This window comes from Alosa sapidissima, chromosome 8 (assembly GCF_018492685.1).
Source record: "Alosa sapidissima isolate fAloSap1 chromosome 8, fAloSap1.pri, whole genome shotgun sequence".
Taxonomy (NCBI): Eukaryota; Metazoa; Chordata; class Actinopteri; order Clupeiformes; family Clupeidae; genus Alosa; species Alosa sapidissima.
The window spans coordinates 25416763-25432509 of record NC_055964.1 but is presented as its reverse complement, the minus strand read 5'-3'; the positions used below and the strand labels follow the sequence as shown (position 1 = coordinate 25432509).

Sequence of the window (15747 nt, the reverse complement as noted above, 5' to 3'; positions counted from 1 at the left end):
ATTTGCTCCAACATTAACATGTAACTTGAATTAGTTTACTCAGGTCACAATGAACCATTCTTCCTGCAGTTTAGCTTGGCTAATTTGCCAGCTAGCTAGATGTTGAACAAGAAATGTTTGAGCTAGTCTACAGTGATGCAAAATCCAAAGTTGACAAAAGACTAAACACACCTGCCAGAAAACATGGTATAGTGAACCTGGCCACAACTTCAGAGAATACATATGCTTGATACGAGTATGAGGGGATTCTAAGAAGAAACAATAATCACCACAAGGGGTCCTAGAACCAAAAACGTTGAACTCCTGGACTAGTGCACAATTGTAAGGGAGACCAGGGCTGTTTGGATCAGGGGAAGTTGACACACATTATTTCTGGTCCATTAAAGGGTGCCTTCTTGGCCTGTACACATCGATATCATCAAAACATCCAAAGGTCACTAATTGTTGAGGTGTGTGTGTGTGTGTGTGTGTGAGAGAGAGAGAGAGAGAGAGAGAGGGTGGGAATTGGTTGGGACATGCATTTTCAATTAGAAAAAAGGAAAGCTCATGCCTATTAGTGATCAATGTTATTTACTTTAAAATCTTATCAATATAAAGGCCAATCATGAACATTTTTTTCATTTAATCTTAAAAATGGATTGACATTCTGTTCAATAATGATGTTTCCAAATATGTCAGATATTGTGTTTATGATTAAAGGTTATGTTTTTCTAGTTCTGGTTTAAATCAAATGCTTAAATGATTTATATTTGTCATTCTTTGATTATTCTCAATTCTCACGATTATTTGTAATCATAATTTTACATGTGTGCGAAGCAGGCCCATGCAGGGGCAGGTGTACATGTGTGCACAGCATGAGTTTAATCATGAATAAAAAAAATAGGAATAATTTGTGAACATTAATCTGTTTTAAATCTCAATCTTTCAGTTGGTAGACCTACTGGTTACACAATTATATCATATGATACAACAGAGGAAAGAGTGCAGACAGTGACAAGTGTGCTGACCAGCCTATTCATATGAGTATCTATCTCTCTCTCTCTCTCTCTCTCTCTCTCTCTCTCTCTCTCAACAATTCAGGCTAATTTATGTTTTCAGTAAAGGGCCATTATATGGTTCTCTCCTCTTGATGAGGAAGCAGTCTCTCAATTGCTTCAGCGAAGTCGTCCAACAACATGCCCATTGGATCCTGTCCCGTCCACTCTTCGACAGTCTATCTCACCCGCTGTTCTACCAGCAATCACACATGTATTTAATGCTTCACTCAGTTCTGGAATAGTTCCTTATTCTTCAGATTCATCAGAATATTCATCAGATGATGAATAATCATATTATTCATCAGAATAATTTACTAGACCCTATGCAGTCTGGTTTCAAGAGTGGTCATTCTACTGAAACTGCTCTTCTGTCTGTGACTGAAGCATTCAGAGTAGCTAAGTCCTCTGCTCAGTCATCAGTATTAATTCTACTTGATTTATCTGCAGCCTTTGATACTGTTAACCATGACATTCTCCTTTCTATACTATCTGAACTGGGAATTTCTGGAAAAGCTCTTGACTGGTTTGAATCTTACCTTAAAGGGCGTTCTTTCAACGTATCTTGTCAGGGACAGGTATCTAAGTCTCATGACCTCACCACAGGTGTGCCTCAGGGATCAGTATTAGGACCCTTGCTTTTCTCTATTTACACCACTTCCTTAGGTGAGACCATTCACTCTCATGGATTTGACTATCACTGTTATGCAGACCACACTCAACTTGTCTTTCCCACCTGATGACTCTAGTGTTTCCCACTGGATTTCTGTATGCCTTAAGGATATTTCAGCCTGGATGAAAGATCGGCACCTTCAGCTTAATCTCTCAAAAACAGAATTTTTGGTGTTTCTAGCTAAAACAGCTATTCCCCAACAGATTAACATCCAGTTGACTCAACTTCACTGACCCCCAACTAGATCGGCACGTAACTTGGCCGTTGTAATTGATGACCGACTTAACTTCTCTGAGCATGTAGCTTCTATTGCAAAATCATGTTGGTTTATGCTTTACAACATTAGGAAGATCAGACCTTATCTGACACAAGATTCCACACAACTTCTTGTTCAGACCATGGTCATCTCTAAGCTAGACTATTGTAATTCATTATTAGCTGGCTTACCCGCTTGTGTAATAAGATCATTACAGCTGATTCAGAATGCTGGAGCACGCCTGGTCTTCAATCAGCCAAAGAGGAAACATATAACTGCTCTTCTATTACTCTCCATTGGCTCCCTATAGCCAGAATTAAATTTAAATCTCTCACTTTGGCCTATAGGACACTGACTGGATCTGCTCCTAGTTATTTGAATTCAATAATCAAGCCTTACATCCCCAACCGCCCACTGCGGTCTTCTGATGAGCGTCTGTTATGTCGACCAGTCATAAAAACTAGGTCTAATTCAAGACTCTATTCCTCAGTGGTTCCATGTTGGTGGAATGAGTTGCCCAGTGCTCTCCGTTCCTGTGGTTCCTTTTGGTAGTTTCTAAAGACATTCCTATTCAACATGTGCTTAGTTGTTTAAGCGCTTATGTGTTATGGTTTGTATAATATTGTTTTATTTTCATTAGGCTGTTAATTAATTTGACATTATTGTTTATTATTGATATTCTCCTTAATATAGTTTTACCATGTCATTGTTTTTATATTATTGATTGAATGGACATTATTGTTTTATTATTGCCTTTCCACTCATTTTCATTGCTTATTTTTATTAGGCTATTAATTGAATTGATATTGTTGTTTATTATTACTATTCTCCTTATTATATTTGACCAACAATCTGTTCCCTGTTCAATTTTAAATATTATGTTGTTTTGTATGTATGTGTCGCTTTGGACAAAGGCCAATAAGGTAGCTATAAAGCATGTGTATTAGACCTATAAATAGGCATTACCTATTCTACATGGGACAACTTTTTGAACAATGTAGCTGGGCAATCACAAAAATGGTTCTGTAGTAACCTATGTGTTATGATGGGATTATCATGATAATTTGCCTATTGATGATTTATTTCTAAATCCTTCAGGGGAAAAATGTAATTGGAACGTGCCAGAACAACTATAGCCTAGCCTACTCAGGAACATTGGCCAACATCATCCTCAAAAATTTGCCTACGAGCCTGAAATCGGGACTCTCACCAAAAACCGAGTTAGCCTATTCTTAAATTGACCAATCATGGAAGACATTGGCGAATTCCTGGGACTGCTGCAGGTTTGAATTTTCTTGCCGTCTACTGGCCAGACACACCGCAAGGGCGGGCCTTGGAAACGCACAGGGCGAGAGCAATCACTAGGCTACTACCTGGTGACATGTAGACGGCTGTAGCCTAACGAAAGAAAAACTATCAACAATAAAACAAATATTAGGCGCAGTCCTCTTTTCTACTTTTTTCGGTCTGATTCAATGGGCTACAAAACGAATAGACTGAGCAGGCAAGAAGGGACGTTTAGGTTGGTTAAAGCCATGCGCTCACCCAGACTGAACAGTGCATTTATCAAAACTAACAGTTTTACTTTGTAAACTCAACAGGTGATAAAGAGCATCGGTTGAATATTCGTGGGAGCGTGCACTGCATCTGAAATAGCGGTTATATCAGTTGGCTATTTCATGATTGCCTACAAATGCTGACTCAATCCTTGTCTCTGGGACTTGGTTGGTGTGGAAATGTAGACACAGTGAAAGTTTGATAGCATTTTTGGGACTCGAAAGGCTCACGAAAACTTCCTTCATTCATAGACCCAGAAAGAATTCCCCAGAGACCGTTGTCCACGCGCCGTTCCACTGAAAGCACAATGGATAAAAAGTGTCCTTAGCCTTCTTTAGAGCAACCCGAACACGACCTTCATTTAATCTCTTGATATCCGTCTCCAGAGTCAGCAGTTCCAAACGGTAGCAAAACCTGTGGGCGAAGTTTCAAACGGACCGCCTTCTGGGACATCAAGTCTGCAACTTTGTTACTGTTCGCTCAGTAGCGAATTTCTCATCGTGTGGTGAAAGAAAGATCACCAGCTGTCTGGGAAGATATTCACCAAGCTTGACTTTACTTGAAACTTTCTGACTGGACCGTTGTCCCGGCGGTGACCGGCAGCATGACCGATATAAACTACTCAACCTTGGACGAACCGTCTCTACGAAATTTGGTGAGTTTGTTTTCGTTTTTAAGAGCTACGGGAGATGGAAAAATAACGCTATCCAAAATGTCATTGTTTTGGAAGATTATGGGGCACTTTTTCTCACTGCATACCAGGGCTCACATTGTTTGCGAATTTGGGGCCGTTTGAAGTTCGAGGTGTTTGTAGCACCTGCCGGGAAAAAAAAGACACCGGCAAGCAGATGAGTTCGGTTTTAACCCTATGGTCGGGATGTGGTGGTCGGAGAATGTTATGTTGAGCATTTTTCTCTCTGTAGGGAGATGGCGGCGCACATATGTGCTTGAATCGCCACAGAACGAGTGGGGCTCGCGGGCTGTAGCGTGCGAGGGGATCTCGAAGGGTTTTTTGTGTTCTACCGGAATTCCAAAATCAAACGGGGTATGACTGGGAAAACTCCTTTCAGGAAATGAGATGCTGACTGACGTCTCTCCCTGTGTAATCTGCCCCGCACACATAATCTTCCATACCCCTCCGCTTTTACATTCCTGTGTCCCCCTTTTTTCCCTCACCACGTCACATCACCCTTCACTCTCAAGCATACGGTAGCCTAGACTAATTTTTCATAGGAGTCAAAAGTTGGGGTTCCTCATGAAATCATTTAGCTGAGTGTGGGCTAGTTGAATGTGGGACATCCAGATTCCCTTGAAAATTTTAAAGATTTGTTTCTCCTAAGTCCAAGGCTGAAGGCCCAGTTAAGTGCACATTCAACGGGGACACACCTACACAAACACAGCAGGTTAAATCACATCCACATCACAGAGGACAGGAGGGTCTCAGCAGCCTGCCAACATGTCTCCGTGCATCTCCTGGAAGCAGGTGGGAAAGTAATCCTCTTTGCTCCCTGAATTAGTCCAGTATCCCCCACACACACACACATCAGCTGTAAAAGACTGCCGTTATCCCTAGACTTCTTGATCTTTTAATGTAGTAAACAGACTCTTGGAAGATGTGTACACAGGCTGACCAGGTGGTTTACCTCATCCAGCTGCCGGTCGTCTACTGACACGTTCCCCTTCACTGGTCTGCTGTGCACATTTACAAATCATTAGGAGGTACTGGCTGTCCCTTTACATGTCCCTTCTGGTCAGCTAATGCATGCTAAATAATGTGAAATATTAGATCCTCTTATTTGGTGCTTGTTCCAATGCCCAGTAACTATGTGAACAGCCGTGGCCTACTGGTTAGTGCTTCGGACTTGTAACCGGAGGGTTGCCGGTTCGTGCCCGACCAGTAGGCACGGCTGAAGTGCCCTTGAGCAAGGCACCTAACCCCTCACTGCTCCCCGAGCGCCGCTGTTGTTGCAGGCAGCTCACTGCACCGGGATTAGTGTGTGCTTCACCTCACTGTGTGCTGAGTGTGTTTCACTAATTCACGGATTGGGATAAATGCAGAGATCAAATTTCCCGCACGGCATCAAAAGAGTATATAAACTTATATAACAGTTCTAGCTATTACATATCTCTACTGAGCTGTAGCCCATTTTCTCCAGATCGGTTGCCATGACAAGCTGCTGTTCACCAGATCCAGAGTAGCCTGTAGAACCCCAACCTTGTGTCCAGTGTAAAGTACTCAGTACACTTCTGCAATTATCATCTTAAAATCTCCAAATGTGTTTGTGTGTGACTCCCACAGCAGGGCTGCACTAGATAGACCCCACTCCACTACTTCACAAATATATGCCCAGATAGATAGGCTATATATGAAATAAGACAGCCCCAGTTTTTTTTGTTGGTTTGCTGTGTCAGTCGTGTGAGACCCAAAGCACTATCTGTTAGTTAAAGCCGCTGACTGCCTGGAGCTTAGAGGGATGTATAGATGTGTTTGTGTGTGTGTGTGTGCCAGTATACACACCTAACCCCATTTCCCAGCCTCTCAGACAGATAGATGTGTGACAGACCTGTCCAACAGGGTTGACTCATCAGGCCTCCACATGCTCTTGCAGACATGTAGAAGAGTGGTGATGAAACAGTCGGGTGCTGAGTCATCACACATGTGCATGCTCACAAGTTCACTAAAACAGACAAAAGGCTTGGAATGGCAGGAAGGAAATGGGTCAGAAATGTGTAAGCTGTTGGAAATGCACAAGCTCACGGTCACAGAGAGGCAAGTAGAGGACTTGTCAATTGAAGCTGAATCACCTCTCATTCACACACACATCCAAACACCCACGCACCCACTGCATACCCTCAAACTCTAGCCTTCATCTCTATTTTTCCCTTTTCTGGAAAGGGCCTTTTGGAATGTTCCACTATCCTCGCGGATCACATTCCTAGCAAGCAATCTCACATCCCATCACACACACACACACACACACACACACACACACACACTTAGAGTGAGACTCTCACTCATGCCCTGTAAGGTTCATACTCAGAACTTAATTTGTGTGTGTGTGTGTGTGTGTATGTGTGTGTGCTCTGAATGGTGGAGGAATGTGATGTGGGAATGAGATGAAGGCGTGGGTGAAAGCCGAGCTGCATTGACATGCTTTTTGAGGTACTGAGGATTCCTTGCTCTCTTTCAGGTCACTTCCTTCCACCGGTCAGTCAAATCAAACTAGAAAAACCCCTGATTCTTTTTGTCCTCAGAGCCTGTAGCTTGTAGCCAGTCTGTCTGTCTCTCTCTCAGTGTCTCTCTGTGTGTCTGTCTGTCTCTCTCTCTCTCTCTCTTTGTCTCTGTCTCTCTCTCTCTGTCTGCCTGTCTGCCTGCCTGCCTGTGTGTGTTGGCTGGACTAATGAAATATGGCTGAGGTCCATGTATGGGAAAAGCATTGGGTGAGAAAACTATGCACAGGTCACTGGCCTTTGCTGTCCTGTGTGTGTCTGACTGGGTCAGCTGTGTGTGTGTGTGTGTGTGTGAGTGAGAGAGAGAGAGATTGCCCGCACACACACTTGCCTGGGTCAGTCTCAGGTCTCCATAGGAGTAAATCCATCCTCATGCCTCTCCAGCAAGTCAGACCCCATTGGTTTTTAGCTGTTGAGGTAATCCTCACTGAGCAATTGCCAGTGAGCGGTTCTCTTGGCTTACAAATGAGCTGGTAATCTATTTAGCCCATCACTTTCTGTGCTGCACCATTAACCATACAGCCAGTTCTTCAACTCTTTCATATCATTTAGACTGTGTTTTAATCCCTATCCTGTCTTTGAATCAGTCACATTTCACAGGCCTGCCTATCGTAAGGGGAATTTTTAGTGCCCACCTCCTGAGGAATTTGTCTCGTTGTTTTTTGTAGTTGTTTGTGGTTCCTTTGTGAAATGTTCAGTAAAATGCTCATGGATATTCAAATAGGTAAGAAAAAAAAAATCACAGCTGTACATAATCTTGAATGAAGGCTGCTGTTGACATTAGCACATCTTACTTGTCTTGGCCTGACAGTATGGTCAGACCTGACACTCCCAGACAAGCCTAGAACTACAACCCCTACGGGCTTGAATAGGCAAATGGAGCCAATGAAGTACTTAATTCCATAGGTGTGCTGTACTGTGTATGGACCGTGTAGGTGATCTGTTCATGAGGACCCTGACCCCTAATATTCAATTCTGGTTTTCACATTCTTCACTCTGCCATTTGATCTATATTCCTCCTCTGCATCTCACTGGCTCAAGACAGCTCTGCCCGTAGCTAACATAGTAGACGATAAGGAAGGTGCGCGTGCATGAGTGTGTGTGTGCGCGTGAGAGAGAGATGGGGGGGGGGGGGTAGATAAAGGTGGGGTGGGGGAGGTTATGTGTATGTTTACGAGTGTTGTTTTAGTTCTAAAGACCTTAGTGTGTGTTGGTGAGATGTGTGAGTGAGCTCTGTACACGTGGACCTGACCCACATTTCCAGCCCGCTGCAGGATCAGTGTCAGGGTGGAGATTTACAACACGACAACAACACCTCCACGGTTCTGCCCCTATCACACAAACACATAGGACCATATATGCACACTCCCACTCCCTCACAGAAGGTGCTTTTTCAAGCAAACAGATACACTTCCACAAACTCTTTCTTTCACTCTCTCTCTCCACACACACACACACACATAATGAGCTAATAGCTCAGGGCATATGACTGCTCTAATCCCCCTGAATGCCTCCTCTCAGACCACTGAGGTGTGTGTGTGTGTGTGTGGGGAAAGAGGGACTGACTGAGAGGGAGTGTTATCTGTGTGTATGTCTGTTCACAGCTCTTATTGTTTGGGAGACACAGATGTTTGAAAGGCTTGATATGTGCGCACACACAGAAACCTGCAGATAACCTCAGAGATGTATGTGGGAACGTTATGTAGGTAGCACCTGCTTGTCAAGTCTTAATGATACACACACACACACACACACACACACACACACACACACACACACACACAGAAAGAGAGAGAGGGGTCGGCTCATCCCTGTGTGCCTCTCCTAAGGGAGCTAGTCTGAACCTGTCATCAGACTTTGAATGAAATGAGATCCCAGGGAAGGAGATTACACACGTGCAAGCTCACACACATGCTCACACCCTCCCGCTCACACGCGCACACACCCACCAGTGGACTAAAGAGAGGACCCTACACACACACATGCATACCGATCTGTGTCTCACATAGTGAGTTGTCTGTTTTTCCTCAGAGACCGGCACACTTTATTAGGGAGGCCTATCTTGTAGTCATTATATACCACAGTTTGTGGTTGAGGTTCTGATAGCCCAAAGAGATTCACATGTAAAAATAGCCATTTCGCATGTGAAGACCTGTGTGATTTTGTTTGTTTGTGTGTGTTTGGGTTGTATTGTGTGTGTGTGTGTGTGTGTGCATGGGTAAAAGAGAGAGAGAGAGGTACAGACAAAATGGCAACAAAAGTCTCACTAAGCTCCAAGCAATACGTTTACTTTGGAGGAGCCCCCCTTCACTGTTCTGGCAGCCCTTGGTGGTTGGTCTCTCTGTTTCCCCTCCGTCTCGTGGCCTTTCTCCGTCTCAGGCTTTCAAATGTCACAGATTCTCTGGGGGGAGTGAAATGTGAAAAGTTTCCTGCAGCTTTGGAATTCCTGTTGTCTAAGTTTATTTTCAGCTGTTTGTGTTGAGTGTCTGTGTGTGTTTTTGTGTGTTATGATGGGCTCGTGGTTATATTTTGCAGGATCAGATTTAAAAATGTATAGTCTCTTGGGCCCTTTGCACACTAACTGGACACACATACATACACTCACACACACACACACACACACACACACACACACACACACACATACACACACACACAGCAGTGAAAGTGATCATTTTCACAAAAAAGGTTTGCTGCATTTCAGCTTTTTGTCTACTCCACAATTGCATTTTCTGGGCCTAAAACTTTCAGTAGAAATTCAGTGCAATTGCCATTTTGGAATAGATACGTGTCTCAACACAGTCCCAATTTTATCCAATCACGTCTCACTGATTTCCACCCTTCAAAGCCCTCACCATGTCGTTGAGTTGCAATGCGTACGTGCTAATTAGCTTTGCACAACTTTTCACCCAAACCACGTTTTGCTGTTGTTGGCCATCTCATGCTGCCATTGGTATGATAATAATCTTGTTTAATTGTAGGCCATTACCTGCAGCATAAGTTATGCTAGAAATTTAATTTAAAAAAGACATATCTAGCAGCTGTGTTTTTACCAGTCTTTGCTATGTGGATGAGGAGTTCACAAAATCCATTTGTCGCATAACCAGCCACAGAGGAGCAGCTCTGTCCCTTTGGGTATTCCTCAAAAGCAAGTTATAGCCTGTCGGCACACCTGAAACTCCAGGGAGTTATGGGATGGCTCCCTAGGGCTAAAGGGCTGCAACTGACCTTTTGTACTTAAGGCAGTGTGTGTGTGTGTGTGTGTGTGTGTGTGTGTCTGTGTGTGTTTGTATCTGTGTGTGTGTGTGTGTGTGTGTGTGTGTGTCTGTGTCTGTGTGCACAGACGTCAGTGGTCAGTGGAGATGTACAGATTTTGAGGCCCCTTTTGGTGGGTGTTTGGGAGTAAGTGCAGTGAGCGAGATGAGTCAATTAGGGAGACTGTAAGCAGTATGACTCAGTCTTGTCTTCAATTATTTGTTTGTCAGATCCCAGTATTGCTCAATAAAGACATTTTTTCCATCTTCCCCTTTATTTAGCCCTGACCTTCAGAACATAACGTTACTCCAGAGCTTTGGACACACACACACACACACACTCACACACACACACATGTAAAGGAAGCATGTACATGCTACTGTGCTCTGTGATAACAGAGTGATGAAGAGCTGACGTGGTCCCAGTTGTTTTTGGCCCTGAAGCAAGAGAACAGTGACGACCCACAGCAGCCCTGTCGAAGCCCCCGCAACACCAAGCCCCAGTCTTGAAGATGGTGTATTTAATGCCTCCACACACACACACCCAAGACTCGTGGACATCTCTATAGCGCTAGCACCTGTCCAGACTGGAGGAGAGCGGAGAACGTTGGTTGTGGTGACTTGTACAAGCCGTGTTTTGAGAGAGAGAGAGAGAGAGAGAGAGAGAGAGAATCCCTTTGGTGCAGGCATTTCCTGTGCTCCCACAGAGGAAGCTGCTGTTTGGCTTTCAGGCCTCTGGCTGCTCCCCCAGAGACTGGATTGGTAGAACAGGGCAGGGCCTGGTGATAGAGAAGTGGACAGAGAGAGGAGAGAAGGCATCTCTGTAAGACTGAGACTCTTTGCCTGTTGGATTGTTTGTTTGTTTGTATGTATGTATGCGAGATAATGTGTGTATATCCGTGTCAGTTGTGGCCCCACACCCCTAGCCCGTCTGTCTCCAGTGATGAGACCACAGTAGAGATCGTCATGGCAATGAATGGTGTGTGCTGTTGTCGAGGTGCCTGAAAGACAATAGTGCTTCTGCCACCACTGAGAAGTGGAACGGTGTCTGTCCCACTTGTGCATGCATTCGTCTTTGTGTCTGTGTGTGTGTGTGAGGGAGTGTGAGATGGATGTTAGTAGGTCATCCTGGTCACGCTCCTGTCCAAAAGTGTGCCATGTCCTTGCATTCATCAGTGTTTTTGTGCAGGCCATTGCACACATCTGAGCTTGGCACCAAACAGTTTGAATACATACACACACACACACACACACACGCACGCACGCACGCACGCACACACACACACACACACACACACACACACACACACTCTCAATCTTTGTGTCTTTACAATTTTAATTTCTATCCTCTCCAACACACACACACACACGCACACACACACACACACACACACACAATCTTTGTGTCTTTACAATTTTAATTTCTATCCTCTCCAACACACACACACACACACACACACACACTGGGAATGGGGGGAGTGAAAGGAAAGGGAGTGACAGATGGAGAGGAAAGGTGTAGAATGGAAGGACAGAGTGTGTGCTGTTCAGGCACTGTAGGAGGAGACATTTGTGATGACCGAGTGGAGAGATCCGGATTGTTCCCACAAGTCCAGCGGCGGGAGAGTGTGTTTGTTTCTCCCTCTTTCTCTCTGACCCTCATGCGTGTGGACACTTACTCCTCCCCTCCCCAAACTCATTCCCTTTTTCCGACCCGCAGAGTTGGCCACATGCCAGCAGCTCTCACAGAATGACCAGTATCTGTCACTCCTCTGTCCACTCTCTACACACTCTCTCCCACCCTCTTTCTCTTCCCCTCTCACTCACACACACACACACACACACACACACACACACACACACACACACACACACACACATCCCTTATAAGGTAAAATCTATGCTGAGCTGATAGAGACTGACTCACTCAAGCAAATAGCTGCTTAGCCGTTATCCACACTGAACACAAACATGAACTCACTCTGATAGGCATCTTCTTGTTCTCTTGTACTCTCTCACACCTAAACACCAACATAATGTCATGTTCTCATAAGCACAATTCCATTCCGTTCCCCTTTTTTCCATCAGTTGATTACTGTTTTTATATAACCTCTTTCTCTCTCACACACACACACACACACACTCTATCTTTCTCTCAGACGGTTAGAAGGTGAGCAGACTGCTCTAGGACTGATGGCATTCTCAGACAAGGACAAGGGCCAGAGAGGTCATCAGGGGTCAGAGAAGGGGGAGGAGAGAGTGAAACACACACACACACACACACCCACACCCACACCCAGTGTGTGTGTCTGCAAGAGTGCTAAAGGTGTTCTGAACTGATGTTTGCTTTTGTATGACTTCTGTTTACCTCCGTTGCCTTTGAGTAATGTGTTTTGCTATGAGCTTGCCATTTAAGCACACTGGATTTATCAGCCAATTAGATTATGGTGAAAAAAACAACAGAGGGCGAGGCAGTTTGGAGAGCTGCAGAGATGTGAAGAGTGTGCTGAAGAAGAGAAGGATTAACCCTTAAAGGTGTAGGTTTTTGAACATTCTAAGTTCCGCAACAATTGAAGGTTCTAAAATTCTATGTTGAATTCAATGAACCCAGATATTCTTTAGAACGTTAATTTCCCAACATTCCCGTCACACCGGTGTGACGGTACTCCTTTAAGGGAGATGGGGACGGACAGCGAGTGATAAAAGCGAGGGGGAAAAAAAAAACGAGAGAAGAAGAGAAACTGACAGACCCGAGGAAGTCCCTGGCCAAGAGGAAAGTGGCGTGTGGGGAAGAGGGACTGAAGAGACGGGTTGTGGCCCAGAGGAGGTGCTGGGTGCTCATTGGTGGTTATTGGTCTGTAATCAGGGGTTTGGAGTGGTGTCTAATCTTCAACGCTACATGGAGGCCCTGTGACTCATTTAAGGAAGTGACTCAGAGCTTTTTAGTGAACCTCCTCCTAATCTCTAACAGTTACAGTAGCATACTGCAGCACACATGTGACGCAATGCGTTCTGTCATGTCTTGCCTTGAAGTTAGATTGGTTTGCAGAGCTGTCCGTCATCACCTTACTCTGCTATTACAGTGTCTATGTCTGGATCATCTTGTGGGCCTGTCAGATATGTGGGCCTGTCTGCTGTGTTGACGGGAATTGGACAGTGTCTTAGGAAATGCCCTGTCACCGCCCTCTGTGAGAATGCACAGCCATAATTCTGAGTAGGAATGAGCACAGATGAGATGATGTGTGTTAGTCAATTTTGTGTGTGTGTGTGTGTGTGTGTGTGTTTGACTTGAGCTGGTTGTAATGCTCATTCTCCTCTTCTCCTTTCGTATACATCTTCCCCAGCTCCTCTGGGTTTTTATCTCTCTGGGCTTTATCTCGGCCTCTGTCCAGCTGGTCCATCTCCGGCCTTTAATTGTAATTGTGGTTACTTTGCTGTGTGTGTGTGTGTGTGTGTGTGTGTGTGTTAGCAATCAAAACTGTGACCAGGGCAGGATGTTTATCTGGGGCCATTCGCCGCCTGGACAGAAATAATTCTGTTTATAGGCCTCGGCCCTCCACCACTCTGGGTGTGCTAACTTTAGAGAGAAAGTGGACTTTATTAACATTACTGCATTGTGTTATAACCATCACATCATCTGGGCTCTCTTCTGCTGATTCTCCATCCTTCTCTCTTACCATCTATTACAGCATGGCTCTCCTATGATCTAACTCTTGGGTCTGTGTATTCCATTGACACACTCTGTCATCTCACAGGCTCCTGCTCTCGTCTCTGTTTCCAGCACTATGCAGATGTTTCTCTCATTATCATATGCTGCCATCTCTGGCTGTCTGCCCTAGGAGAGTGGGGCTTAAGAGTGTGCTCCTTAATGCCCTCATTTATGGTGAGCCAGAGTTCCCAGCGTATCAGGCTGGGAACTCCGGTGTAAGCTTTGTGTTTGTGTGAGTATGAGGGAGAGAGGGGTCAGAGAAGATGATTGTCCCCATCGTAACGTCACCAGACATGGCCTAGATACCTTTCTGTCATCATCTTCTGTCTCCATTCACTCCGGCCCGTTCTCCACGTGTCATTTTCTGCCACTGTTATTTTTTATATTATTTTTATAAAAATATTATATTTTTTTTATATTTCTGTTTTGCCATCCTCAATAGGAAAGAGAGGACCAAACGCAGCTTACGCTACATGCAAAGGTTTGGATTTACCTCTTATGGGTCTTTCTTTTTCTGACTTTTTACATTGTAGAACATAACTGAAAACCCAAAACTGTTAATTAACTCACATGGGCTTTTGTAGTAAACAAAAAAAGAGTGTGTTTTAGCAAAGTGTTTAATATTTTGGGCTCTTTAAAGCAGCCAACTTGGCCTTCTCTCAACCATCGAATGGCTTTCCAACAATCCTGTAGGAGTTCCTATATTTGTTAAGCACTTGCTGGCTTTCATTCACTCAGGTTAATGGAGAAGCATTCTGGATGACCATCTGATAAAGCTGGTTATGAATAATGCCAATAGTGCAAAGCAGTCATGAAGTTACGGCCCGTGACGCTGGCTTGATTCTCACGGTTTTAAGCTAACTTAGTAGCGTTGTTGTGCATAAGAATATGTGGATGAAATTAATGATGTTTCCCATGTCATTTGGTAAAATAAATGGTAAAAAATTCGAAGTAAATTCATTTGGATTATAGCAGATAAGTGTCTTGTATCATATCTATAATTTTGATGAGCTCTACAGGAATTACAAACTATCTCAGATGTAAATGTTTGCGTATCCTATTACTCAAATTCAATTAAACCCACCAATAGGCTAGCTAGACCTTAGTTTCACAGCCTAGGTATGTTAGCAACACAGGGCTTGAAAGCATTGCCTGTATCACAAACAAAAACGAAACAATGCGTGGATTTATCTGGGAATAGGCTACTGAAGGTAGGGGCGAGCTATCTCGCTGGCGTGTTTAATTTGGTTCCCTGGTTAACATAATGTAGGCTACGTTTTTAATAAACTTAAACATAAACACAAACAAGCGTGATCTGTGGAATCCCTGATTGCGCCTTCAACGTTAGCCTACTATTATTTGTTGACATGAAACCTGAACGAACGGCAGCTGTTCCTGAAGTTCACTTGGCGTCTATTTTTTTTTTTTAATTAGGCAACTTTTTTTGCAGTGGCGCTTGAATTCCAGGAGCAGCGCTGCGCCGCTGATGAATACATTGTAGGGGAAACACTGATTCTGGATGACCATCTGATAAAGCTGGTTATGAATGATAATGCCAATAGTGAAGTTAAACGGAGGCTAATTGAAAGAATCTGATTCATGAAACATACTTTGTTTTCTTTGGTTATGTTAGATTCTTCAAAATAGTCTCCACTTACCTTTATGGCTGCTTTGTGTACTCTTGGCATCACCATAACCAGCATAATGAAACAATCAATGGATGAGAGGTGGATGAGAGAACGCCAAGAATGTGAAATGCTGTCATCAAAGCAAAAGTTGGCTGCTTCAAAGAGCTTAAAATATGAAGCATTTTTCTGTGTTTACTCATTTTGTTTATAACATAACCCCACTTTAAAAAAGTCAGAAAGAGAGTGTTTCTATTCAGACTTTTGCACGGAAGAGTGCATGGTTTCAGCATCATTTGATTTGCTAGGTTTCGTTATGGGAGCAATAAGCTTATGAATTGCAGTGCATATAAAGTCCAAAATGTCATTCATGTTCAATGTTAATAAGTCAGCTCCCCTCTTTCCTTCCTG

The 15747-nt window shown here is 43.9% G+C and overlaps 1 protein-coding gene across 4 annotated transcripts in view; it reads left to right on the top strand.

Annotated features, from left to right (window-relative positions):
• Positions 1-3285: 3285 nt before the first annotated feature.
• The window catches only part of smtnb (smoothelin b), a 56414-nt gene continuing 43952 nt past the window's right edge, over positions 3286-15747 (top strand). For 3 of the 4 annotated variants that reach the window (XM_042100753.1, XM_042100751.1, XM_042100752.1), the window contains exon 1: positions 3286-4175. In XM_042100753.1, coding sequence (XP_041956687.1) covers positions 4125-4175 — 51 coding nt within the window. In that variant the 5' untranslated portion in view covers positions 3286-4124. The remainder of the gene's footprint in view (positions 4176-15747) is intronic. The other variant, XM_042100754.1, reaches the window with a different exon arrangement.